The 27,159-nt window shown below is 32.3% G+C and overlaps 2 protein-coding genes across 2 annotated transcripts; one reads left to right on the top strand and one right to left on the bottom strand.

Moving 5' to 3' along the window:
* The first annotated feature begins 3,355 nt into the window (after positions 1 to 3,355).
* Positions 3,356 to 22,234, top strand: LOC130636055 (nucleoside diphosphate kinase 7-like). The gene is made up of 13 exons (XM_057445642.1): positions 3,356 to 3,503; positions 10,522 to 10,632; positions 10,927 to 11,031; positions 11,115 to 11,176; positions 11,535 to 11,645; positions 18,223 to 18,273; positions 18,612 to 18,700; positions 18,775 to 18,840; positions 19,026 to 19,078; positions 19,157 to 19,387; positions 19,572 to 19,676; positions 20,109 to 20,216; positions 22,105 to 22,234. The coding sequence occupies exons 1-13, from the start codon at positions 3,501 to 3,503 to the stop codon at positions 22,135 to 22,137; spliced, it is 1,128 nt and encodes a 375-aa protein (XP_057301625.1). The 5' UTR covers positions 3,356 to 3,500; the 3' UTR covers positions 22,138 to 22,234.
* On the bottom strand, positions 11,090 to 18,229 carry LOC130636054 (glutamate receptor ionotropic, NMDA 1-like). The gene is made up of 6 exons (XM_057445641.1): positions 17,351 to 18,229; positions 17,011 to 17,102; positions 16,768 to 16,918; positions 13,207 to 13,273; positions 12,797 to 13,074; positions 11,090 to 12,099 (listed from the first exon to the last, which is right to left on the bottom strand). The coding sequence occupies exons 1-6, from the start codon at positions 17,915 to 17,917 to the stop codon at positions 11,746 to 11,748; spliced, it is 1,509 nt and encodes a 502-aa protein (XP_057301624.1). The 5' UTR covers positions 17,918 to 18,229; the 3' UTR covers positions 11,090 to 11,745.
* Positions 22,235 to 27,159: the final 4,925 nt, after the last annotated feature.

Here is a 27,159-nt window from a genome sequence, read left to right as displayed (position 1 = left end):
TTTTTCATAAATTCCCTCTTCAAATCAAAGAGGCAAAGAAAGGTTAAGGTGACAATAATTACACAACCTGGTGTTAATTATGGTAAAGTTGTATTCATTTTTCTCATTTTGTACTTTCTTTTTTAGATCAGCTGTTATCAAACCATGCACCATCAGTATTTTCAAAAAATTTTCAACGAGAGTAAATTTTAAAGGCCTAAAAACTGAAATAAGCAAATGCTAATACTATTTATTGCTGAATTAATTGAATAATAATTCATAAAACTGAACTTGTTCAGAAGTTATATTCAAATTTTCATGTTCATACATAAGAAGATTTCTATCCTGGAATTTCCAGAATTTTCCAGAGTAGTTTCAAAAATATCCAGCCAAAGTTTTTACTATTATTTTAAAGTACTATATAATATGTAAAAAAGGTTATTTTTAATTTTTAATTTATTAAGTTGTATTTTAACATTGCAGGTTAGTTACAATAATAATTGAGAATTAGTATACTCAATGATTTGTTTACCCTCATTCTCCGTTTTCAAGGTCTACTTCAAATTTTAGAATCTTCCAAGCTTCGACGGAAATCTTCCAGCCGCAGGGCTTATTTTGTGTTTAAAGTGTTTATGTGGTGCTGGGGCGTTTAAGAGAATGTTTCGTTTCTGTTATCAAGGTCTAAAACATCTGCAAACGAGGTTGTTTTTTGTCCCCGTTTTAAGCCTATTTCAGGGTTCGCAAAGCCTGTTTTAGCGAAAGCTTCCGGAGCTCCGCCCCAGAACCCGCTCGGCGGGCTTACAGCGCCCCCCAAGACCCCCAGTTGTATATAAAAATTTTCTTAATAGTAAGATCCGTCCCTGGGTAACTTGTACAGGAATATGAAATACGTTTATCTTAAGCTAGACTTAACTACACTACAATATACACAACATGAGCACTAAATCTTAAGACATTTTTTTAAAAATCAATGTCAAACCGTTTTATAAATAAAAAATTTACTACCTCAGCTAGTGTCTCATGTAATCTCGCACATGAACTGGCTCCGCGTAAAATATTCACCAATGTGTTCATTTTTTATTCCGAGACGAAGAAAGGCTAAGCCAAACACACATTCCTGCGGATTGTGTGAAGAATAACTGAAGTAAATGTAATAATGTCTTCTTGAACTGCCGTTGCTACAGTCTGTTCTAAATGGGATTGTGAAACCCTGGGCGACAATCCATTTTATTTACAAATACCGTTTTATTGACTTTACGGAATAACCTCTTTCTCCTGGATACCGCTACTGCAAGATATTGCGTATCTCTTCATAAGTTTTTTTTTTTTTGAAAAAAAAAGAAAGAATTTCTTCAGTAAAATTTTATTCATGTCTGTTTCTGTGGTAAGGCAAACAACCTTTAACTGAATCCTACGAATGTTATAAAATACTTTACACTTCACGTCAATTGATCTGATAGGCCAGAATTATCACATGACTTGTCACATGATTTGTTACTCTTTTAGGCATTTACGAGTTAAAAAATTTCAATTTTCTATTTAAACCAAAATTAACAATTGAACTTGAATTTCAATTTTTGATTCAAATCAAAAATCAAAAATTGAACTTAAAATTCAATTTTTGATTTAAACGAAATTTGACAACCTCGTTCCTAGGGCAATTTTTCGCTTTTTGATATCCGAGTCGCCGTCCGAGATTGTCAGATATAGAAAAATGGGCCTGGGGGCGAGGTTGAAAATTTGATTTAATTTTTACATTTTGGGATTTTTAGCAGCAAATGAACCAAAGTAATCCTTGGGTTTGAAGAAAAAACGTCTGGGAAGGAGAGCGTACTTTTTTGCCAAAATATGAAGTTCCTTTTTTTGTTTTTTGATTTGAAAACGAAAAACGAAAATTGAGTTGAAATTTTCTTTTTGTATTGAATTAAAAAAGAAAAAATGGTAATTGTTTTTATTTTAAAATGAAAATTGAATGTCCCTTTTAGGTCACAGATTGTACACGCATTCAAGGTCTACACATATAGGATCGTAACTTTGGGCATATATCAGAAAAGTGGGATGCGGGATGCGGGATGACCTATCAGGGATGCGGGATAAAGGAAGCGAGATGCGGGATGCAAAAATTTCATCGAAATAAAATACTGACCATGCCGTTACCGAACATCGCGTAGACATTAAAATAAACTATGCCGGAATTTTTCTAAAAAGAATACAACACTTAGAAATGCATGACTTAATCTTTTTTTCGCTTGGTGAACTTAATGTGATAGGAAACAATTTGTTTGACATTGAACTTTTATGTATCCTTTGACGAGGTTGAGATATCAAGCAAAAAATATATGAGTGAATGCCTCCGATCTGAAAAAGTAGTGCTTTCGTGCTATACACTTTGAAAAGAAATCGAAATAGTTGATATTGCAGAAACCGGTCTATGTGTGAGTGTTTATTTCATGGAGTAAGAAAATAGAAAATTTTCGTAAATACGAATTTCCCTTTTTCTTTTCAATAAAAACCAGGGTAGAAACCAGGTTTTCACAGCTTATAGCATAGAAGAGTAGACACAACTCATTTTCTCGTATGCAACTATCCGCGCTACAATTGACTTAGTTCACTTTATTATTCAAATATGCCTATATAAAGTTTTAAAATTCTTTCAAAAGGGCAGAAAGTTTGTGATTATAAAGAAAAAATATGTGTTGTGTAAGAGTTTTATGTAATAATTTATGTTTATGTAATGTAGTTAGTTTACTTGATTTTTGATATTTTCATCAGAATCCATTTAAACTACAAAATAGATAATAGATTATACAGTGTAGCATGATAAAAATGTATAGCTAGCCAAATCTATATTTTCTTTTAATAAACGATACATTCGTATCGTTTATTAAAAGAAAATAACAAAAATAATAGCTAGCTTTACCCAGTAGAAAGACCAAAGCCACTAGAAAAAAAGTTAAATATATATTGTGTAAAAGCTTCACGAAATTAGTAATTCCGTGTAAAATAAGCATAACCATTTCGCCACAAAGTGAAATAGCCCACGAAGTGACATACGACACGACGAAACGTGAGATCACCACACCAGCAAGAGTAATACGCCACGACGGAAACCATTACGCTGCGAAGAAAAGCACACCACAAAGAAATATACGACACGACGAAAACTATTACGAGTCAAAGAAACCCACGCTACGAAAAAAGATACAACACAACGAAAAGCATTACGACGCGACGAAAAGCATACGCGAATATTCTCCCACATATATAACTCCATAGCATCCCGCATCCCACTTTTCCGATATGCCCGTAAACTTTGACCCCCAACCCCTCCCTCGGGAGAGCTTCTGCGCGCCTGTCCTCTGCGCCTTAAGATTTCCTTGCGTTTTCTCCATTTTATCCCGGCTGACGTATGCTAAGTCAAAAAGAAAAAGATCAAAACAACAAAACATGTTTTAGACGATCTGCTTTGCTTGGCAACAAAATAAACAGCATTTTATTTAAAAGAGAAAGTACGGTTCGTAATGGTGAGTTGTAGCCATTTCATTTTTGTTTTAACGTTTTAATAAAGTCAAAACACGTTGATCCCTGCCAGTTTTAGCTAAACATGCTGTATATGTAGTTAACCAAACACGAAATATTAACGCTTTAGAGGATAATGCATAATTGAAGGGACCCCTCGTTGCAATTAGCTATCTAGCTATAGCATACTACATGATTATCTAAACAAACAATGAAAAGCCCTTCCAGGCTAAAAGATTTTGGATTCTTTTTCGTGTGTTATTTTATTCCCTATACCTAGGTCCCCTGTTTTGTACAGAACTTCTACAATGTTGTTCCGTTATTTGAAATAGGTATTATCCCGTGGTATTATCTTGAACTTGAAAAATGTTTCATGTAGTACAAATATACTGAAAGTGATTTGTAAAAATTAATACTTAACAATACTGCACTACACTTAACATTCATAAGAAAGAAACGAAGATGTTTTAGCATATCAATTTATTAAATATTATTGCTTGTGGTGTAGCGATATTTTGGAAATGTTTTATTATACCTATGATATGACTAAAATCTTTATCCAGTTTAAGATATCTAAGATTTGACCATAAAGATGGATCCTTTTTGTTTAAAAACAAAAAAAAAAAGAAATGGCGAAAGAAACAAAGAGGTTAAATTACCAATAGAGTCTAAATCCAAAATGGGATTCCGTGGTATTAACATTTAGACTAGCAGGGGAACCCGGAGTCAAAATGCCGGGTTAAGGCACAAGTAACTGTGTTACCTGGTGTTGAATGCCTGAAAAAGCGATTAATAAGAGCTGTAAACTGTGCCACACATTCAGGTGAAGCGCTTCATAGTATGGCAAATTTAGTGAGGCGCAGAACATATGGTGTTTCCGGTGTAACATATTTTGAAAAATATAGGCGCACAATCTTATGATCTTTCCGGTGTAATATATTTTTCATAAAATTACTTTTCACAACTTTAGCTAAAATAAAAACACAGTTTAAACTTGTTGCTACCTTTTTATAGCAAAAACAGTTAGCCATCTTTCTTTATTTTCAGAGAACGTTCCCGCTAAAAGTTCAAAAATTAATATTACTCCAGGCTGAGGGATTAGTACAGGCAAACAATGACACATATCCATATAGGCATAATACCCTTTTTTGAAAAAAAACTTTATCGTAACTTCGGATAAACAAAAACTCAGGAAACAGCCATCATTAACATGGGACTTAGCGCTTTAGTACAGGTAAACTGTGTCGTCAATGCGTTTAGGCATAATACCCTTTTCAAAAAAACACGGGAAAAACAGCCTGTTGTTACCCTGTCCAGCTAAAAAAAATCACAATCAATTCTATTTTGCAGAGTAAGTTTTCATGACAGTAATAAAAGGTGTCGCTACCTACTAACTGCACTTAGCATAAGAAATTTTGATTAAGAATTTTGTTGTAGCTAGCCAAACTGCATTTGGCTACTTTTACTCTTCTGACAGAAGTAGCTAAAGGGCTAGCTAGAAGAGAGCCACAACCCCAACATGACAATAAATTATAATAAGTATACCAAACTTTAAAATAATAAGAATAAATAAGGCTAGCTACAGCTAGCTGGATCAGCAGGATGCTGCATTGAAACCTATGTTAGCTAGCTAAAATCTTGAAATCGGTTTGTTTCAGATTTACACATGGCTAGAAAACGTGATGATATTTGCATCTTAATATGTGAAAACATAGATACAATGAAGAGAATATCTTAAACGTTGATAGAACTGGAATTTAGGTTGTTAAATAATTATACTAACCCAACCAAATATTCCTCTCTCTTCAAAAAAAATTTGATTTGACCTTAGAGTATAACAAATATAGTCTCCTTGAACCCTGTATCTCGAAAGAAACAACTTGTACTTTAACCCCTAGAACTCGGGTTACTTGAACCAAATCCGCCTGGTTAAAAGCATAACTGGAAACGAAAATTTGAAGGAGTATCTAGCATAGCTCATTATAATAATAAAATAACAGTCTAAAGAATATTTGTTATGAAATTCTTTTCCCAATTTAACAAATATCAAGATACGCACACAGTTGGAGTAGCGCTGGGTCGCGGGGTCAAGTCGGACTTCGAAAGTCGTGACGTTACGGCAATCGGTCGGTCGAAGAAGAAGAAGAAGAAAAAGACCGCCCGTTTTAATAAGATCTCGGATGTAATCCGAAATCTTAATTATAGAGACGATTTGGTAAATTCACCAGTGACATAACTATTTGACTATAAGCCACTGCTTAAAATGACTTTTCGTAAGGGAAAAAATGAAACATGAGAAAACATTATCCTGAGAATTTTATTGAAAACTGACAACCAGAACATGATTAAATGTTTCATAGAAATAACAAACGCACCCCAATTTCTCTTAGCCTACAGAACCGCCATTGCATTTCATTGCACAAATCATGTGATAATAAACGCACGGCAAAATCGATCACATGGTTGCTGGATTCATGCCATTACAGAAAAAATAGTGAATGAGGGAGAGCATCTGTAGCTGTGTTTCTATCGTAATGCTTTTATAAATGTTTCAACAAAGTTTAGAACATGATATATATCAGATAAATCAATCAAAGTTTCTGTGTTATTCTTTATTATTTAAACGTTTTACCTTACTTACCTTTACCTTATCTTCTTTGCAACACCGACCTCTTCTTGTTGTTGTTTCTGAAGAGAGCTTCACCTCGCTAGCTGTCTTCCTTTTTGATTATTTTGCTTTGTTCAAATAGTTAGTTGTTTCCTTATGGAGACAGTATCAGATCTAGACAATTAAAATACCCAAATTTTCAGAATTTCCCCTTATTTGCTTTAAATTTAATTATCTTCATAGTGCTTCAACTATCTTCAACTATCACAATGAGAATTCCCCCCCCCCCTTGGGTGTTTTTGCTTATAATATGCAATAATCCTGGTCTTGCTAATAAAGTAAAAAAAGAGCGTGATAAGCAATTATCATAATTAATAACCACCAGTCAATGCTGTGATTTCTTCTTTCTGTTTTGTTTTGTCTGGTCTCCACAAACAATAGCGAATAGAATAAAGAGAAATTTTTTGTGACGACCCGCTTATTAGATGGGAAAAAGAGGTTAACAAGATCGTTAAATATAGCGGCCAGAAAAAAAACAATAAATTTAAGATATTAAGGCGACTATAATTTAATTGTTCTACGGGCCCGACCGACGAAAACAATCAAGCAAAAAAGTTTTAAAGAAAAAAAAAGGAAAAAAAAATTTCTCATCCCATCTCGTGAAAATATAATGAGCATAAAAGATAATCAATGATGTTATTTTTTTTTTGGTTGAATGTCAACAAGATGAATCAATAACATTACTTTAGGACCACTATTGTTAAGGCCACTAGAAGTTGATTCTTTGTTCGTCGTAATTTGTTGCAATAAAACTAAAATGCTGGATGCACTAATTTTGTAATCGCAAAAATAGTTACATGGTTAAACAGAAGTTTAAATTTTTATGTGATTTATAACAAAAATTAGCTACTTTTGCAAAAATAGTTATAATACAAGCGAAAAACAAGACAGATTCTTCCCAGCTGGGCTGTATCTAAAAAGGGTTTTTGCTATTTTGTTCAAAATTTTATAGTTTTCTTACTATTTCATATTCTTCCTAATGCTACTTTTTCAACTTGTTTTCCATCACATAGACGGCTGTGAAAAAATTTAAAATAAAAAAAACCTTTTTAGATATATTATTTAGCTTTATTTAAATATCAGTTCTTTAGCTGAATTTGCTCTTCCGCCCTCCCTGCTAACTATTTTCTAGATATTCGCATTACCTACTATGTATATATTTGTAATATAGACTCAGCTGTATAGCTACTTCGTCTTTATATAGTAGTATGCTCACTCATTTATCGTTGTGTATATTTAGTTGTTTTTGTGTATGCTCGCGACTCTTTGTATTTATTTGTTGTTGTTTTTAGTATTCTTGCTAATAGAACTGTTTACTGCATATTTGCGTTTTTACTGTGTGAGTTTAAAATATATGATACGAACTTAAACGAAGTTTTTTCATCGTACAAAATGAAATGATACGAACTTTGAACAAAGTAAATTGCTATACGATCTTGAAACGAACTTCAAAAGTACCGGCGTAATCGCGCATAATTATTTTAATACGAAACCAGAAACAAAAGAATTAAACGAAAAGACAAAAAGAAATGATACGAACTTTAAACAAAACCTGAAATAAAAAAAGTAAAATATACGAGGTTGACTTCTTTAAAAAGACTGCATAAAATTGCATATTCATAGGTTCAATCTACACAATCTATGGCGATCTTTTGGCTTTATACGATCCCGTTTTCATGATTTTTAAACGATCTACGGCGATCTTTTCATTTTTTACGATCCCGTTTTCATGATTTTTAAACGATCTACGATGATCTTTCTGTTTTCTACGATCCTGTTTTCATGATTTTTTAACGATCTACAGAGATGTTTTTGCTTTCTACAATGCCGTCGAGGTGATCCCTAAAGACCTTAGATAATAAATCAAATTAAAATAAACAAAGTTCGTATAACGAAACGAACTTTATAATTGTTGAAAAAATTTCAATATAAAACTATAGATAATAGTCCAATTATAATAAACGAACTATGTATAAGCAAATTTTTATACGAACTTCTTTAAAAATGATACGAACTACATACGAACTTTATTTTAAATGATGCAAACTTTATACGAACTTGTAATTTTGATGATACGAAAAAGTTCGTATTAAAAATAAAATGATACGAAAGATTTAATAAATCGATACAATGTTTTTTATAGGAATTATACGAACTCCGTACAAACATTTTGAGACGGTCCCTAACATTAACGACTTTTTTACCTGTGATGTTAGCGCTATCTTAAGTTAACTAAAGTAATCTTAGGATTGCGAGAAAACTGAAGATTCCCTTTTTTACACGAAAGAAAAACGCAATTACTTGTTGCATTTAATCCTTAAACCTAAAACACGAATAAAATAGTCTCGACATGCATTTTCGACCCCATAGCTCTTTAAGATAAACTTTCGAGGTTTTAATCTCAAAGAGCTCTGGAGACGAGCTCTGTGGTATAAAGGGGTATATAAATAACATGGCTTTGTAAAACCACATTAAAACATGTTGTAACTTTAGGTGTGAATGGGGTTATTTCTTAATAAAAATTTAACACACATGGCAAAGTTTCCTGCTTAAAACCCACTGGGAACGAAGAAGATAGTTACTTGAAATTTTTAAATAATATATTTAATATAATATATTAAAAACACCTTAATACTTTCAATTCTGTGAAACTTTTAAAATTGTGCAATGCTTTTAAAAGTTGCAAGTTCCTGCTTCATCCATAAACAATCTTAACAGCTTGGGTCTTTTACTTAACTTAGAATAAGTAGAGGCAGGACTACAGTTTGATAAATGAAAATTTGTATGAAGTCGGTATAAATATAAATGTATGTGACTGTTTATGAGTTTTAGTAATTTTGAAGTTTCTTTTAAAAATGTATTTCTTTCTTAATTATAATTTTTTTTGTCTTTACTACCATGTTTCTTATTGCGTTTGAAACGAAGATAACGCTATCTTTAGATAACACAAGTTATCTTAAAGGGAACCTGAAGTATAGAATGATGTTGCACTTATATTATAGAAATCAAAATTAAATTTTTTAAAAAGCTTTTTTCGTTCTCAAGATATTCTCATTTAAAGAATTTTAAATTTAATTATGCTGCATAAATTATGATGTCATATTTAAGTAATAGCAAATCTTGACATTTTCTATCATCAGTAATTTTAGACCTTATAAGGGATGTGCATTTAAACTTTATCAATGCATAGATATTATAAAAGTGAATTGATTAACATAAATTTTTTTGCCAAAATGACACCCGTTTGCTCATTTTAGGCCTCTTTATATTTTGCTGACAACCCTATAACTTGGGATCTGCACGTCGGCTCGCAATCAAGTTTTGTAAGGAAACATATAGGGCCTACAAGCTTACCCAAAAAAATTATTGCGAACTAAGTTGCAGATCCAGAGTTATTCGGTCATTCGAAAAAATTTGAAAGGCCTGGGATGAGTAAACGAGTGTCATTTTGACAAAAAAATATGAAATATGTTTATTTTTGTCACAATAACTTAAACTTTGGATTTTGTCAAATAGAATGGATTTGATGGAGTTAACAATTATTCTTCCCATGTACAGATCTGTTACACTTTTTCTTTTATATTCATTTCATCTTTATTGATGGTAACATGGGAAAATACCGTAGATTAAGAGTCAAGTGGCCAAATAAACACCTTGTCAGAATAAGAGTCCATGTGTTAAATAAACTTCCAGTGACCAGATACAACATAATATTTAAAAAAATTAAATAAGTGTCCAGGGTGCTTAATCAGTAATTTGCAGTATGTAACTCTATGTGCGTATTATAATCGTGTTTCTTGAACTGATTTGTTGTGTTAGATATAATGTTTTTAGTTGAGAATAATATATAAGATTGTAACCCACAATTCCAATGCTGATATGAGGATGACTTCTAAGCAACCCAATTTGGGGTCAGACCTTTAAAGACGTGTGTCTTGCTGCCCTAATATATAAATTGGTAAAGTTGGAATTTAGATCTTGATATCTCTTGACATCCTAATAATATCAAAGGTTTTTTAGTTACCTAAAAATACTATTTTGAGCCAAAATTGGTAAATATTTTATATTTCCACACCCAGTTGTTTGCTTTATTAAACTAAAGCAAAAGATAATCCTTGCTAACTGCAAATACTTCTGTCTTGGTCTTATAGTGTGGAAGTTACTCCTTTCTACAACATTGCATTAATCCTCTTACCGTTTCCTTTTTTACAAAAGTTGTAATAAAAGGCGTGGTTTTCTAATCATCATTGGCTTCCAAAATAAATAAATCTAAGTAAATATGAGCACAAATTCTTATTTTCTTATAAGCTTATTTTGAAACTCTTGTAATAAAAACTTGATATTATCTATTACAGGCCAGTCCAGATGATCGTTATGCATTTATTGCAGAATGGTATGATGCTCACGCTGCTCTGGTCCGGAGGTATCAATTTCTATTCTATGCCAAAGATGCAACAATTGAAATGGTAACTCTTGTTTTTTTATTACTGAGACTGTCATCATCAACATCTAAAAATGTTCGGTTTCTAAAAATTTTGCTGCAAATCAAATTACGTAATCAGCCTGGAAAATTTATACTTTAGTTATATAATGAAACTATGATGTTTCTTTTGTGTTTTTTATTTGGTCTAAAAGTTTTGTTCTAACCAACCAACTACAATCATTTTTGATACAAGACTACCTACATAAAGCCAGCACATCCACCAGAATTTCAGTTTTAGAATGTCTATTCATATTTTTATCCAATTATTATTTTTAAGTTTGATATAAAGAACAGACGTTTATTTTTAAAACGCTCACGGTTCGAAGAACTTTCAATGAAAGATTTGTACATTGGTGCCATTATCAATATCCATGCCAGACAGGTATATTTTTCGTATGATTGGATACGGACTAAAGTAAATTTTCATTAAATAAAAAATATTTATTATTTAGATTTTTATTTCAGCTTAAAATAACTGACTATGCCGACCAATTTACAAGAAATAAACTTGAGAGGACAACATCGAAGTATGTATATAGTTATTTTAGCCACTGTCAATTATGTTTCTAGATTGGGCGCTTTTTTTTACATTGTACGGTATTTTTTATACGGACCATGGTGTAAGAAACAAGTCTTGGGTCATAGGAACTTTAAAACTTCTGACATTTTAAGAAAATCAAAAAGTGAATATTAACCAACAGAACACTCAATGAGAAGAATGAAGATGCTATAATGTAGGCTCTCCATAAAATAAATGTTTTATAGTTAAGAAGCATGCAGACTCAGACCAAAAAGCTTTTTCTTTTAAAAAAGGTATAATTGTACAAGTACCTCTACCAATACTAACAATACAGGCTTCATCTGATCATGTTTTTTAACACACAGGACTTATGCTATGATTAAACCAGATGCAGTGGGCCGTGCTGGTGAAATATTGAACAGAATACATGAAGAAAATTTTATTGTTTGTCAAGCAAAAAAAATGTCATTAACTAGGTGAGCAAACAACCTGTTAAAGACTTTCAAGTAAAATTAAATTTAAAAAGTAGCAAATAAGGTGGTAAGTTTTTAGTTTATCATGCAAAAAGAAATGTGTTTATGTCTGCCACGAACATACAGAGCATTTCTGGTTGTATTGTGACATGGTGCTTAACTTCACGATGTGATCTTTGACTGTTGCTACATCAGTTCTCAGTCGCATAACTTCTAACTCGAGTTTAATTGAATTTTTTGACCGCTCGATGTTCTCCTTTGCACTTTCATTATGGTATACTTCGTCGCCAATTTCAGGTGCCCTTTGTTTTTGCTTCTGCATATACTCTGTCATTCTCCAGTAAACTTCAAATATTAGGCCACCCACAACTAAACCAGCAACACCGATTGCTGAAAACTTTATTACATCGTTTTCTTTAAAGAAATCGAGCAGAGGTGCCACATATATAGTATCAACCTACAAAATAGGATGAATGAAATTATTATTGGTGAAAGTATTTCAATAAAATCCTATCAAAAATTGATCTAATAAATTCAAGTTAGTTTGATTTTATTACATCAATTTTTCGTCAGAACAATATTACTTTAAAGGAAACCGTCAGCTGCTTACTTTTTTTCGAAACTCATACTCAACATTTCATTCATTTCAAATGTTTTTATGCACGTAAAAGAGAGTAGATAGCAGTGAAGAGAAACGCGACTAAAAATTATGTCAGATAATTTTGTATTACCAAGTACGTTTAGATCGTATCAAGCCGCAAGGCAAGGAATTGTATTACATGATTCCCTTTCATTTCTGTAATGGAGCGTGAAACTGCTTGAAAAGATTAAGGAGCACAAAATAGTTTCTTCGTTGTCGCTCATGTCTGATGTTATGATAAATTATATTCAGATTGTTCTTTATATTATATCGTGTATGTATACAAAAATATTAAATCAATTTAAGAATTGAATAATTATTGACCTAAAATTTTTGCGTGTATTATTTTTAACAATATATTCCGACGAATAATATTTTTCGAAAATTGATCTACAAAATTATTCCGTCTATTCGGGCCTTAAAAATTAATTTCATGCTCGTTTTTTTCTACACTTTTGCATTCATCTATTTTCATTACGATATACAGTTAGGACAATTTCATTATATATTTTACCTTCAGTACTTTTCTATACAAGTGTAAAAGACTTTCCAATATTTTCTCCTTGTTCATCTGCTCACACGTTGTATAGTTGAGATCGGCATGAGATTGTTTAGGAACACCAATAGTTACTTTTGTTTGAAGATTTATCAAGTGCACTATAGTCAGTGGAATTTCGTTATTAGAATCTTTGATATTATCTTGATAGTACGCTGCAATGTCAGAATTTAAAACAGCGGCAAGAACATCTCCATTCCTCACTGCATTCAATACTTCAACATATGAATCGTACTCTAAGAAAAAAATTAGGGCGTATTTTAGTTTAAGTTTATCGCTATTGTGTGTATGAGTGTTGTGGATTTATTCAAGAGATTTTTCTTTTTCTGACGATAAAAATGCAAGCAATAACAGAAGATAGTAGCTACCTTTTACTTGTGCTTGGTAGTTATTTTTAATCAAGCGAGCGGTGAAGGATCCTTTGAGTGCAGAGGCCTACGAGATATGACATACATACTATAATCAGAGAAACGAGAGAAACATTTGCGATTTTTGTCTAATATTCTATATGAAAAATATGATGCGTTAAAAAAAATCGGTAAAAATTTCTAGTTGTAAAATATTAATAAAAAATTACTTTTTGTAAGCAGTTTTGCTGATTATTTTTGGAAATACTTGTTGGATTTATAAAATAATACGTTATATATAAATAATGTGAACAAAAAAAAAAATTAAACTGAAAAGATTCAACGTTTTGTATCCTGAAGGCGTTTGGATTCTTAATGCACTATAATAAAAGAAAAACAAAAATCGTTAAAACTTAATCAGCCAAAAAATAAAGTCAAAAAATATTTTGGTTGTTGCAAAATATTAGTCACTGAGCCCAAATTTGGTCACTTTGTACCTATTAGCGATAAGTAGTAGTTATCGTACAGTGCCGAAAAAAATATCCAAAGTATTTTTAAAACAAGAAGCCGATCAGAAAATTGTGTCTTTCGCGGTTCTACGAAGTTAAGATCTTTTGCGGGAGAAAACGTGGAATAAAAATGAATGTATTTTTCAATGTTTATTTGTACTGTACCAACTTTATTAACGTTTCGTGTTTATTAAAAGGTCACATCAGTCTTTGTGTAATACGAGATTATATTTTTCATGTGGTTCTGACTATTTTTTATGGGTTGTCTTATAGCAGCGAAATTCTCATATTTTGCATATGTTTCAAAAACCGCAACTTTCTTGAAGACTTCCGCCGTTAGCAATATACCTGGTAACACAGGGTTTCCAGGTTTGAAGACCTTTAAAGTTTTAAAATGACATACAATAGCTACAACTAATATTTAAAAAATTTAGTAACATTTCACATATTTAGTATATATTTGCTAAAAAAAATTTCCTTAACATTAATCCCAAAAATTCTGGAAATTCCATGTTATCAATTTTGTTTTAAAATGACGATGATTCAAAACTTGGGCACAAGTTCAATCAACGAAGCAGTTAAACTATTTTATTAGTTCAGCAACGAAAATTTTAACGTCCAAATATTACAGCTCAAGATGTCTTGAAAATGCTGATGTTGGATGTTCTGAAAAAGAAAAAAAAAAGAAAAAAAATGAGAGTACAATTTTGACACAACCTGAGTATCAATATACATCGGGTTGCTATTCATTGTCTCTTAGAAGCCATTACTTAAATTATTTGAAAAAAAAAAACATTAAAAAGAGACAATTAGATCAAGATCTCTAAAAGCTTACCTTCCGCGAGGCTCATATAAAAGATCAGTAAAAGTTGTCTAGGAATCCGTTATTTTTATGAAAAATCTTTATTGGTTCTCGAGATTTTTGTCTTGAAAGTTGCGCTAATTATGCGAAATTATGACGTCACAAACTAGGTCTAAAACATGTAATTGTTGTTATTGAGCATAATTATAATAAAAATATACCTGGCAATTGAAAGTTGCGCTAATTATGCGAAATTATGACGTCATAAACTAGGTCTAAAACATATAATTGTTGTTATTGAGCATAATTATAATTGTTGTTATTGAGCATAATTATAGTAAAAATATACCTGGCAACTTTTTAAGTTCTTTTATATGAAATTAACTTGTTTTTTCGCGGCAGGTAAGTTTTAAGTTAAATATTTGTATTTGCTATTCACTTAATATCTATTGTTATCTATTCTATGATAATGTATTGTTAATTAATTGAAAACTAATAAAGTAAACTTAAGTTTTAGTTAGCTCCTCGCTAGATACAATTCAAGTGTTGAATTCAGTTGGAAAACTATTAGCTACTCAAACTAGAATTTCCTGCTAGTTCTATATGGCTAGAAAAAAACAGTCCGTTTTCCAAAAGGTAGCATAACTACCTAGCTATAAAGGAAACAATAATTCTTACCTGATAATTCTCAGTGATTGAACTACTTGTTTCTTAGTACCAAGTTCTTCTCACCAACACCACCAAAGTGCTTCAGCAAAATGTTACTACGAAAGTTTTTGTGCCCTTGCGCAAAGCAAACTCTCGTGCAAGGCCAAGAAAACTGCTCGACGGTGTTTTATGAATTCTGTTGTCCCTCAGAGTTCTTGAGATTACTTTGTTTATTATTGAGGGTAAACAAATAAAATTTTAGTTTTCCTCTTCGTTAAGAAGGAGTATATAAAAAACAACGTCACATGCATCGATAAAAGGCTCTCGGGTATCGAGTTATGCAGTGTATTGGGTATCGAGTCCCGGGTATCATCTAAGGTATCAGGTTCTACTTTCTTATATACCGCATATTGAAAAATCAAGACGAAAAGAATGATCTTACCAAGACGCAGCAGCCTGTTTTAATAAATCACTCTCCTTCGGGGAGTGATTTAATTATCCGAAATAGTTTTTTATATTCTCGTTTAGATATTATACGAGAACTAAAAGAGCAAAATATGACGAAATATGATATTTTTGGGAAAAAAGTGCGTTAACTAGTTTATCATACAAACCGAGTTTACATATTGTATTTGGTATACTTGGTAGATTATTGTTTATGGTTTATGAATGTCTTTGTTTAACAGCAAATTTAGTTATCACAATGTGATCGTGTAATTTAGTATACGATAAATTTTCCTTCTTTTAATAATTAAATTAATGTATTTCAAACACGTTAACTAAACATTTTTGGTGTTGGAGTGTACTGGCTCCCTCATGACAATATAATGGCTATATGTAAACAAAAGAATAATTCAACCGTGAATGTTAATTTCATAAAAATTATGTTTTGGAATCAATTTGCCGACAATTTCTCGTTTTCCAGGAAAACAATAAATTTACTCAACCTATGAGGTAAAAAATAAGGTTTTTGCACTGTAGAATTGAACAATAAGTTAAAATTGCGTTCATTTCTCGGTTTCTCTGATGAAAATAAAAATATAGACTATTATTACCGTAGATTAGCCAATCAAAATGCAAGAATTTATTAGCCTTTTGATAACGTGGTTTATCGAAAAATAAGTGGTCTGATATTGCCCAAAATTTTATGTCACTGAATTCTACAAAAAATCACATTTGCAAACGCATTTTCGCGAAATATTTAAATTTTGCTAACTCTACCTAAGAAATTTCTCGAATGTTTAGCCTCGCCAAATGAATTCTTAGTATTTTGGTTTAGTTAGCAAAAAAACTTGCGCGAGAAAAACTTTTGCGCAGTGAAAAACTCGCGAAATTATTTGGATACACTTTGGTGAATGAAGATGCTACTAATATTTTGCGATATAAACTTTCGCGAATAAAGAAATTCTTTTAAATATGTTTAGGGAACAAAGAGTTTATTTTCAAACATGTTTAGACCTACTAAACAAATTTCTGTAAAAGATAAAATCATTAGCGGAAAATACTTCGAAATTTACTGGATAAACTTTCGCGAATTAAAAAATTAAAAAATATAGCGAGAAAAGAAAGAAAGCAAAAAACAAAAAGAAAGAGCAGCAAGGAAAATTTTTTATGCAAGCTTACTTTGACATCTTTCGTGAGCTCCAAATGACCTATTCCACTGAGTTTCTCCGAAACTGATGCTGTGAGTAGAGAAGCGATGATAAGTCCTGTCACCATCCATATCGTACCAAATATTCTCGCCAATACCGAACGTGGTGCCGTGTCTCCATATCTAAAATCATATGATGGTTCTAAAGCACAACGTAATCTTAAGGTCTGTGAAATTCAAATCTTTGAAAAAAGGTATTGTTTAAAAAATATTACCCGACAGTTGTCATGGTTACGACTGCCCACCACAATCCCTTACTTACTCCGACAACAAAAGATTTGCTGAACTCGGGATTTCCAAACCATTCCTACAAAAAAATAGATGTACCTAAAGTGAATTAATTTTTCGCGAATTTTTTCCGGGAAACGCAAAGTATTAGGACTTGTTAACCTTGCAAATATTAGTTCTCGAGAGAAATTTAATCTTCTAAAACTAGATAAATGCAGCTTTTGACTAAGTGAGGTTATTATAATCTAACTGAACTCAACAATACTTTTTGAAATACAATGCACTGTTTATCATTCGCAAAAACTTTACCAATAACCTAGTACTAACCGATAACCACACCATAATTGCAAAGAACACCGTTAAAATCGTCGCTAGAACAAAGATGTGACGACAGTTTGCTATCCCTAACCACAATTTGTAAGTTAATACTATTTCTTCCCGTTTAACAATAACTGCGATATAGGGTGAGTAAAATAGTGGAGAGCGTTCCATCGGTTTGTCTTGCGGGTTGGGCATGCGCAGCAAGGGCATCCATGCCGCTTCATTTTCTGTTATGCCTTTCAACGTACCATCCCCTCCATATGTTATGTTCGCATTGGAAAGCAAATCATGCAGCTTCTGGTCATTTTCCATCTTTAACGTGAAATTCATCACGTTGGTACTATGGTGACAGTGTTTTTTCAAAAGTTCATAATAATCAGGTATGATTCCTTTCGTCTTGTTATTTTCTGTGTAGATGAATGGTGCGACCTCCCAGTAGATCGCTTTGTGAGGAAACGAAGCCCCGTTTTCCACATTTAGAAGTAAAATAATAGACGAGATGAAAAATGTGTTCCTCCTCATTCTTTTTTTTTTATTTAAATTTGTCTTTCTTCCACCATCTACTTGAAACATTTCTTACTGTTTACTCTTGTATTTTGTGTGATTTTAGAAGAGTGTTGAGTATTCTCTTCCTCATTTTTTCTCGCACCAATTATGAATTACATGATTTGCATATTTATGATATCAAGAATAGATCTCATCACGGAGGAAACGATTCATTCAATCATGGATAAATCGACTATTCATTTCTTTGCTACAACTTTTACATAATTAATTAAGTTAGGCAAGCATGCAAGTGTATAAATATTATATGTGTCATATGATATTTATACACTGTTTAGGTGCTAAATTGATTTTTATCTTTTTGATTTTTTTAGATCAGAAGCCACAAAATTCTATGTTGAACACGATGGAAAGCCATTTTTTGAGTTAGTAAATCTAATGCTGCACATTATGGTCAGGTCTTGTTGAGCCTTTAGTTAATTCTTATCATTTTTAATATCGAGAAATATTTTTAAGACCATTTATATTTTAAGGCCGTTAAAGAACACAAATTTTTGATACGAATTGCAAGTTTTGTAAGAATGCTGGTTGTTTCCTAAAATCCTTTAACACACGAATTATGTAAGTGTGTGGCAAAAGTGGGAGTTTTGTCACAATTGTTAAACCTAGTGATCGCATAGAGGGGTTTCTAAATAGCCTACGTATTATGCATATTCATTTCGTCAAATTACATTGTATGACCAAAATTCCCCTTGTATTTCAGAAAACTGCTTGATTTTATGACCAGTGGCCCAGTGATTGCGATTGAGTTGATGGGTGTGAACTGTGTAAAAAGGTGGCGAGATCTTCTAGGTTTGTTTTTGAAGTTAGCATGTACGGCGTGTAAAAAAATGTTTAGATATAAACAGCATAAAATTTAACATTAGGTCCCACGAATACTGCAAAAGCCAAAGAAGATGCGCCCTATTCTATACGGGCGGTATATGGAACAGGTATATTGTTGATACAAACTTTCTCGCGTCTAGTTGAGAACGTATAATTACAAGGATAAAATTCAAACTGCTCCTGTCATCAGCATCTGAAAAACGGCTCGTTAGTTTACCCTTTTTATTCAGAAGTAGAGTAAGAGTACGCACGTGTTTTTTGCATTTGGTGAATTATATGGAATTATTTTTAGATGCCACTAAAAACGCATGCCATGGTTCCGATTCTGATGAATCAGCAAGAAGGGTAAATGATATATCATTTTTTTGTAACCGTCCCTGTTTATATTTATTAATCCTTTGTTTGTCTTTTTTAAACTCTTAGGAAATTGAATTCTTTTTTGGACCAGCGTCGCCTCGTGTATCAGCGACATTTAACAACTGTACGTTATGCATCATAAAACCTCACGCAGTTGCTGGTGGCTTAGCAGGGAACATTATTACAGCTATTTACAAAGCCGGCTTTCAAGTATCCACACTTCAGATGTTTAGATTGGAGAAAGCAAATGCGGAGGAGTTTTATGAAATTTATAAAGGAGTTGTAAACGAGTACATGGTAAGATATTTGACGTCCCAACCGCCCTTTATAGATCGCATTTCGTGTGTCCGTAGCACAGCTTTAAAATTGCACAGAAATAAAATCTGGCTATTAATAGTATCGCCCGTTAGCAAATTATTTACTCTGCGGGAGAACTGAATGAAAGCTGCACATTTTTATTGATTTCACGATTATATTTCAGCCAATGGTGGACGAATTATGTAACGGTGCTTGTATCGCCATGGAAATTACGAAAGACAAGAATGTTGCAACGAACTTTCGTGAATTAGTCGGTCCTTCCGACCCGGTAATATATTCTAAGTTTGTCATATCGCATGAAACATAATTGTGCACGGCGAAAAGTCGTTTTTGAAAATTATCTTAAATACAGCTTCAAAATAATTTGTTAGGAAAAACTTTAGTAAGCCCAAAAGTTTTTGTAGGGTGTCAACTTTAAACGTCCTTTGAGTGCTTTTACTTCGGAGGTGCTAGAAAATAGGTTAATTAAAAGGTTGAAAATTTTTCGTGAGATAAACTTTCTCGAGTTAAAGCTTAAAGAAACTTCTTGTCATACTTCTTTCTTGTTTAACTGAAGGATAAAATTTTATAGTTTGTATAAAAAATAATAATTTCACTTTATAAAAATCAACCATACTTTTTCATGTGAAATCAAAATTTAATTTGACGTCGGCTATGGCTACAGTTGAAATTTACGTTATACGAAATCTTATTTTTACAGGAAATAGCTCGGCATTTAAGAAGTCAGACGCTGAGAGCACGGTTTGGAATTGATAAAATAAAAAATGCTGTTCATTGTACAGATTTACCTGACGATGCCTTACTTGAGGTGAGTTACTTTAATTTCAATGGAAATACAATAGCTAACAGAATATTTACTGCTACAGTGGGGAACCTCCAAAGCAGCCACCTTTCTCAGCCCCGTACAAACACTGGCTGAAATTGACATTCATAAAACCACTTCCTTACGTCTACCAGTTACAATAGGAAAAGTATACAAACCTCTTTGGAGGTTTTAGGGAGACTTTACCCCATTCTCGTCCCCAGAGCTCTTTGAGAATAAAACCTCGAAAGTAGCTCTGGACCTATCTGCTCACGTAATGAAAATATTCCACTATATGTGGAATATTTTCCTTGATTCGATTACCTGATGGTGCTTGTAATTTTAATTTGACTTATCGTTTGTGGGGACACAGTGGAAGATCCTGAAAAGTTATTTAATTTGATGATGACTCCAAAGCACTTATTTAAATTTTCGAAAAACTTTTTAAAGTTTAGGCTACATGTAAATCTGAACCTACATATAGCTAGCTAAGTGAAAGTCTCACTTTATATACAAATTTAGCACACTATTTATCCAGTATATTGCCCACAAAGTTGCCATATATCTATCTCTAGCTCTATAGACGATATTTCTGTGAAAACTGTTTTATTGATCCAGTCCGATCCTGACTATATAAAATGGATTGACTCATTTGTGATTAAGTTAACCAGCTGGCATATGGTAGACCACTATTAAAAATTTCTTTGACTTTATATGAAGCGAGTTAATTCTCCTAAAGCAGCTGGCTGGTTTTCCAACTCAGGAGGAGTTGAATCAGTGGGTTGACTCGATTCATATAATATCACTTTAACAAGCCAGTGTCAGGTTGAAAAAGCAAAAGAAAACACATTGCAAGCTAAACAGAAGAGAAACAACCATATTATGTTTCAAATGTCTTATCAGTTTCACTTTGTCAAAAATATGTCAGTATTTTCTGTATTAAGTGATTTCGTTAAAGCTAATAACGAAAACAGGAAACCTTGGATTTGATCTAGTAAACCATTGGTACACCTTTGTTTACACCTTTGATCTGCTATTTCTTCAAAAAATAAGTACATATTTTTAATCCAAGAACATCATAAATCATGTCATGGGTTTACTCTTCCCATAAAGTATAATTTTTTTCAAAACAGGTTACCCGCCAACTGAGCCAACCTGCCAGGCTTTTAATACTCTGTCAAAAAGATTAAAAAAATTCTGGAATTTAATTTTTTTGTTTGTAATACACAATAGGCAGATTTGATATTTGACATTTCAACTGTTTATGCTGAAAGTTAGTTTTAATATCTGATGTGAGAATATTTTAGAAACTTTGTAAGGAGGGTTACCCCAAATTAGGTTCCATCAAAACTTTCTTTTTAATTCATAATAACTTGAGTATTATGCATATTATGTAAAAGCTCAAATCTTTGTAAAAGAAAAAAGGGATGATCAAAAATAATGCCAATATACAACGCACACGCTTTTTTGCAAAAAAAGGAATATATATAAAGAACTGGAATTAAATTCTAAATATGTTCTTCTAATTCTTCTTAAAAAAATTCACTAATTTTAAGCAATATTTTTTTCAGAAATGTTTGTGCATGTGCAAAAAACCTCAAGCGTTTTACCTTTTGTAAACATTGGCAAGTCATCTATTTTCCTGAACATTTTCTACCAAAAGTTTTTGTCAAGCAAGTTTTTTTAATACCACACTTTTTAGTTCTTACATAAAAAACTTAAAAAGCTTAGTGCATAGGTCCAAAGCTACTTTCGAGGTTATTTCAAATAGCTCTGGGGTCGGGAATGGTTTCACCCTAGCTTTATGTGATAGTGTGAACATTCGTTTCGCTGTCATAAAAGTGTATGTATTATTCGTATGATGAATGTTCAAAAAAAATTCGTATTATTTTAGGTCGAATACTTTTTCCGAATTTTGAACTCATAGGCTATTTGACATCAGAACGTTGTATAGTTGTTAAAATTATTTTATTTCTTGTAATATATATTAATTATTTTTTGTGATACAGAGCTGATTGACTTCATTTGTTGTTGTCTTGTACCCACCTTTTTGTCTTTGAAATCAGCGTTAGGAAAATGAAGTGACCCTCATAAAATTTTTATTTACATTTCCTGGAATATTTAAAGCGAACCCACTGTCATTGTACGTTTACTCGAATGTTTACTATTTTATATATAGTCGCAAACAACTAATCATGTAAAGGAAAGTGAAAGAAACATTTTTCAGAAGGCGAACGTACCCAGTACAAATACGGAGTGTATTTCCCTGGTTCGTTTTTTTTTAATGATTGAGATGGAATGGTTTAGTATTACGTCCCCTCCCTCTCCCTCTCCCAAGACGAAAGTACTTTTTGTTTAATCTGTTGTTTTGTTCAGATGTTTATCCAGTTCTTGATAAATGCAGTTGTCGGTTTTGCTGGTGTCAAGTAATCTATATGTTTCCAGCCTGATCACAGTTAGTTTGTCATTAGCCATAAAATACCCTTTCCAGTTATTTATTCGAAATAATATCCCAGTCAATCAAGAACTTTAAGAGATAGCATGGCACCTCGGTTTCGCGAACCCTGTAAATCAGGGAGAATTTAATTAATATCGACAGCAAGCGACGCCATTGTGCCACCAAAACATGCTATCGTTTTCCGGCAGCCGACAATTTTATGTTTCTCGCCCTTCTGTTGTCTTTGGTTTGAATTTGATGAAATCACGAACGTCATTTATAAAATCGTTTAAAAATGTACAGAATTATTACAAGCTCGTGAGCTTGTATTAAAACGCAAATGTGTCCCAAAAGAATGGAATTTTTTGCCTCTTTGAGCACCGAAACGGGGGTAGTCGTCTGTTCGAATCTCATCTTGGTAATTATTTTTTTTTGTTTGTTTTTTGTTTTTGTTTTTGTTTTTGTTTTTTGCTGTTATATAAATAAGTGTTAAAAATCATTTTTTAACTAACCGGTAAAGTAAAAGTGTCTCCGCCAAAGTTTACAAAAGTGAATGTAGCCAGAATGAAGATCTCTCAAATGCCTAGAAAGTAAGAAACTTTTATCGACCATCAACTTTCTGCATTTCTCTTCCGGGCTTCACGTTCGAGGAATTTTCCGTTCAAAAAGATTTCATAAATCAATTTTAAAAAATAACTGCATAGTGTGTAACAAATATTATAGCCTATCTGAATAGCAAAATATGTCGTGTCTAACCTTTGTAACAGCAGTCACAATCTGATAGACAGTTTTTTGTAAACTTTATTCGAGAGGTTGTTTTCGTATATCATACGTCTTGTTAAGATTTCGGATTACATCCGAGATCTTATTAAAACGGGCGGTTTTTTTCTTCTTCTTCTTCGACCGATTTTTTAACTGATTGCCGTAACGTCGCGACTTTTAAAGTCCGGCCTGACCCCGCGACCTAGCACTAGGCCGGCCGTGTGCGTATCTTGATATTCGTGAAATTGGGAAAGACTGAAGACTGCGTTACAATTTGATCACAAATATTGTTATAGACTGTTATTTTAATATTATTTGATGAGCTATGCTAGATACTTCTTCAAATTTTCGTTTCCAGTTATGTTTACGAGGCGGTTTTTGTTCAACTAAGCTCTAGGGGTTAAGGTACGAGTCGTTCTTTTGAAGGGATCGAGTTCAAAAACGCCATAGTGATTATGTTCTGCCCAATCATTGGACATGAAATTGCACAGTCTTAAGACTGGGCAAGGCGTCACAAGATTGGGCAAAAGACCATGTTAGCCCCATCTTTGGACACCTTTTAGATTTTAAAGAAGGGATGTGCTACATGAGCTCTGTTGTTTGCAAAACCCAACAAAACATTCTCGGGCACATTAAAGCATATTTTGGGTACTGTTGCATTGACCTGGCCAGTTTTTGGACACAGTAGAGTAAAAATCGTAGCTAGCTAGGTAGCTGTAGAGCACGTGTTATACATTTAGCATTTATATACTGCTTGTAGTGCTAATTTTTGAAAATAAAATGTTTATATTTATGAAGAATCAGAAAAATCGTATTCAACCATATTATTACGATGAGTTGAGCATTTAAAGAGAGCACACGTGTTTTTTGACGTTAACGAACATTATAATTTTAATAGCAATTTTAACAAAAATTTTAACAAAAACCTTATATATTTATAATAATTAAAATAAACTCTATTATAACATAAACATTACAAATTATGGCCCTCACAAAGGAAGAAATACGCCTAATAAATGAAGAGATGATGGTGAAATTTGAAAAATCCATGATAGATTTTATTACTGGATCAACAAAATTACAAAATGAAAAAATGGACAGGATAGAAAGGTGCCTACAATCTCTAGGCGATAAAATCAAAGACATAGAACAGAAATATGAAGGTCTCCTCCACCAAAAAGTATAAGAGCTAAAAGAGAGTTTGGAATTCACACAGGACAATTTGATAGACCAGAAAATAAATAACTTTGCAAAGGAAGTAAATGAAAATATAAAGGTTCTTAATGACGAATTTAAAGGAAGTTTTGCCACCTATGAAGGTCAATTGGCCGAACAAACGCAAAAAAAAAATGTGTCAAAGGAGAAGCTACGTGTTTTGGAGGACAGAAACCGAAGGACTAACTTACGTGTAGATGATCTAAAAGAAAATGAAAATAAAACTTGGGAAGAAACTGAAGAAAAAGTGCAGAGATTGCTTAGGGATAAACTTCACTTACAAGATTCAATTGTGATAAAACGTGCACGGGGAAGAAAAGCAACAAAGAAGGAGAAAACGGTGGAAAAACAAGAACAATTATATTTAAACTTTTAATTACAAGGACAAAGAACATATTTTAAGAAACTCAAAAAGTTAAAAGACATTGGCATTTATATAAGCAAAGATTTTTCCGACGAAACAAACGAAATTCGGCGTGAACTAAGAGTAAAGATGAAAGAAAACAGGAAAGCTGGAAAATTTTCAAAAATAGTTTATGACAGACTTATTACCAAAGCATTTCCGAAAAGACGTGTAACTGTTAAAAGCAAAAGCCTGTTGAGTCCGTGGATGATAAAAGGACTCATTATATCCTCAAAGAAGAAGCAAAGATTATATGAAAAGTTTTTAAAAAAGAAAACATACTCCAATGAAAAGAGGTACAAGGGATACAAAAATTTATTTGAAAAACTAAAAAAAGTTGCTAAAAAGAATCATTATTCCATTTTACTTATAACTTATATATTCAAAAATATGTTTACACCAGATCTATGTACAAATGAAATTAGCATAAAAAAGGAGAGCTCTTTAAACTTTTTGGGTGTTCTTATTGACGAAAACCTGTCTTGGAAAAGCCATATACAAACAGTAGAGAATAAGATTTCGAAAAATATTGGAATATTATACAAAGCGAAGCATTACTAAATTTTCATTGTCTTAAAAATTTATACTTTTCATTTATTCACAGCTACTTAACATATTGTAACATTGTCTGGGCTAGCACTAATCATTCTAAACTTACAAAAATTTACAGTAAACAGAAGCACGCATGTCGTATAATATTTGGCAAGGACGGATACACCACAGCAGAACCGTTATTGAGAAAAATAAGGGCCTTGAGTATCTATAAATTGAACATACACCAGGTTTTGTTAATCATGCATAAAATTAGATATGGCATTGCACCCAAGGCCTTCACAAATCAGTTTCTAGAAAAAAAACACAGGTATGACACAAGATATTCAATAAACAATTTTAACATTCCAAAGACCTTTCTAGTGACCACTCGATACTCAATATCTTCTCGTGGGCCATTATTATGGAACACAATTTTAGATGAAGACAAAAAAACTATTTGCTTGTTGACGCATTTTAAGAAAACCACTAAACATTTCTTGTTATTTAATGATTTAGATTATTCGCGATATTTTTAGTATCACATTTTTGTAATTTTTTACAACTCTAGAGGTAATGTAAATACTTTTTCTTTTTTTTACGTTAGTTTTAACCTCCTCTCTTTAACCCATCTCAACTAGATGGGGCTTGATGATAAGACAAAATATGTCTTCTACTTGCTCCAGTCATTATTTGATTGTAAATGCGAACAAACATGTACAAAAAAAATTCTGACGAAATATATACATACATACATACATACATACATACATATTGGTTAGCTAGCTGTTAATTTCATTGGAGGAGATGTTCAGCCAGATAGCGAGCTATAGCCATAGTTAAGTAGCCTTTTGATTTTCCAAGAAAATTTTCAATTTAAAGTTCCTTTTAAGAGGTAGAGTCTAAAAATTTTATTGTTCTGTTTGTCTTTCACAGTCCCGATATTTACTTGCGCGTGCATCTAATTGATTACGTAATGCCTGATGCGTGCGCAGAAATGGAGGTAAAAATGTAAACAAACCAAGCGGACAAGTTACCTCCATTTCTGCGCACGCAGGAAAAACACGGCACTATGATTGAGTGTATCTTTTTCTTTTTAATTAAAAGCGCATAATCACCCTGTAGACAATTTTTTGAGGTGCCTATTTTCTTGTAAAAATTGAAAGATATACATGAAAAAATTTTATTGAAAACTGACAACCAGAACATGTTCAAATGTCTCATAGAAATAGCAAACTCACCCCAATTTCTCTTCATCTTATAATTGTAATAAGGTAAAGGTTAACCAAAAAAATGTAACTCATTTTGCACATATTTTCTCGAAGGTGTGAAGGATATAACACCTCTGAAAAGGCTTTTTCCAGAAAAAAGGGATGTTCCAAATATTTTCATGAAATATAGAATATGTCATTCGAAAGAGAATTTTTTTTTCTATATGTCATGAATTTTTTGCAAAAAAAACCTAAAAAAAAATTGTTTCCTGTACAGTAACCTTAAAGAGGAATTGTTGAGGCTGAATATTTTTGGTGAAAGATAATATATTATAGCTATAAAATCGTGACAAGTGTGTTATAAAAGAATAAGAATATGTAGTCTGAAAA

Source organism: Hydractinia symbiolongicarpus, chromosome 3 (genome assembly GCF_029227915.1).
Source record: "Hydractinia symbiolongicarpus strain clone_291-10 chromosome 3, HSymV2.1, whole genome shotgun sequence".
Lineage (NCBI taxonomy): Eukaryota > Metazoa > Cnidaria > Hydrozoa > Anthoathecata > Hydractiniidae > Hydractinia > Hydractinia symbiolongicarpus.
The sequence above is the reverse complement of the archived record's forward strand: the minus strand, read 5'-3'. Positions and strand labels throughout refer to the sequence as shown.

What these genes read in the sequence shown, in the direction of transcription:
- LOC130636054 (XM_057445641.1), bottom strand. Translation starts at nt 17,917, where the DNA reads ATGTTTCAAGTAGATGGTGGAAGAAAGACAAATTTAAATAAAAAAAAA. An exon ending in CAATTATGGTGTGGTTATCG is followed by an intron (nt 17,103 to 17,350) that starts GTTAGTACTAGG and finishes ATTTTTTTGTAG; the next exon opens with GAATGGTTTGGAAATCCCGA. An exon ending in GTAACCATGACAACTGTCGG is followed by an intron (nt 16,919 to 17,010) that starts GTAATATTTTTT and finishes ATATGATTTTAG; the next exon opens with ATATGGAGACACGGCACCAC.
- LOC130636055 (XM_057445642.1), top strand. An exon ending in AAGGTGGCGAGATCTTCTAG is followed by an intron (nt 18,701 to 18,774) that starts GTTTGTTTTTGA and finishes ATTTAACATTAG; the next exon opens with GTCCCACGAATACTGCAAAA. An exon ending in ACGGGCGGTATATGGAACAG is followed by an intron (nt 18,841 to 19,025) that starts GTATATTGTTGA and finishes AATTATTTTTAG; the next exon opens with ATGCCACTAAAAACGCATGC.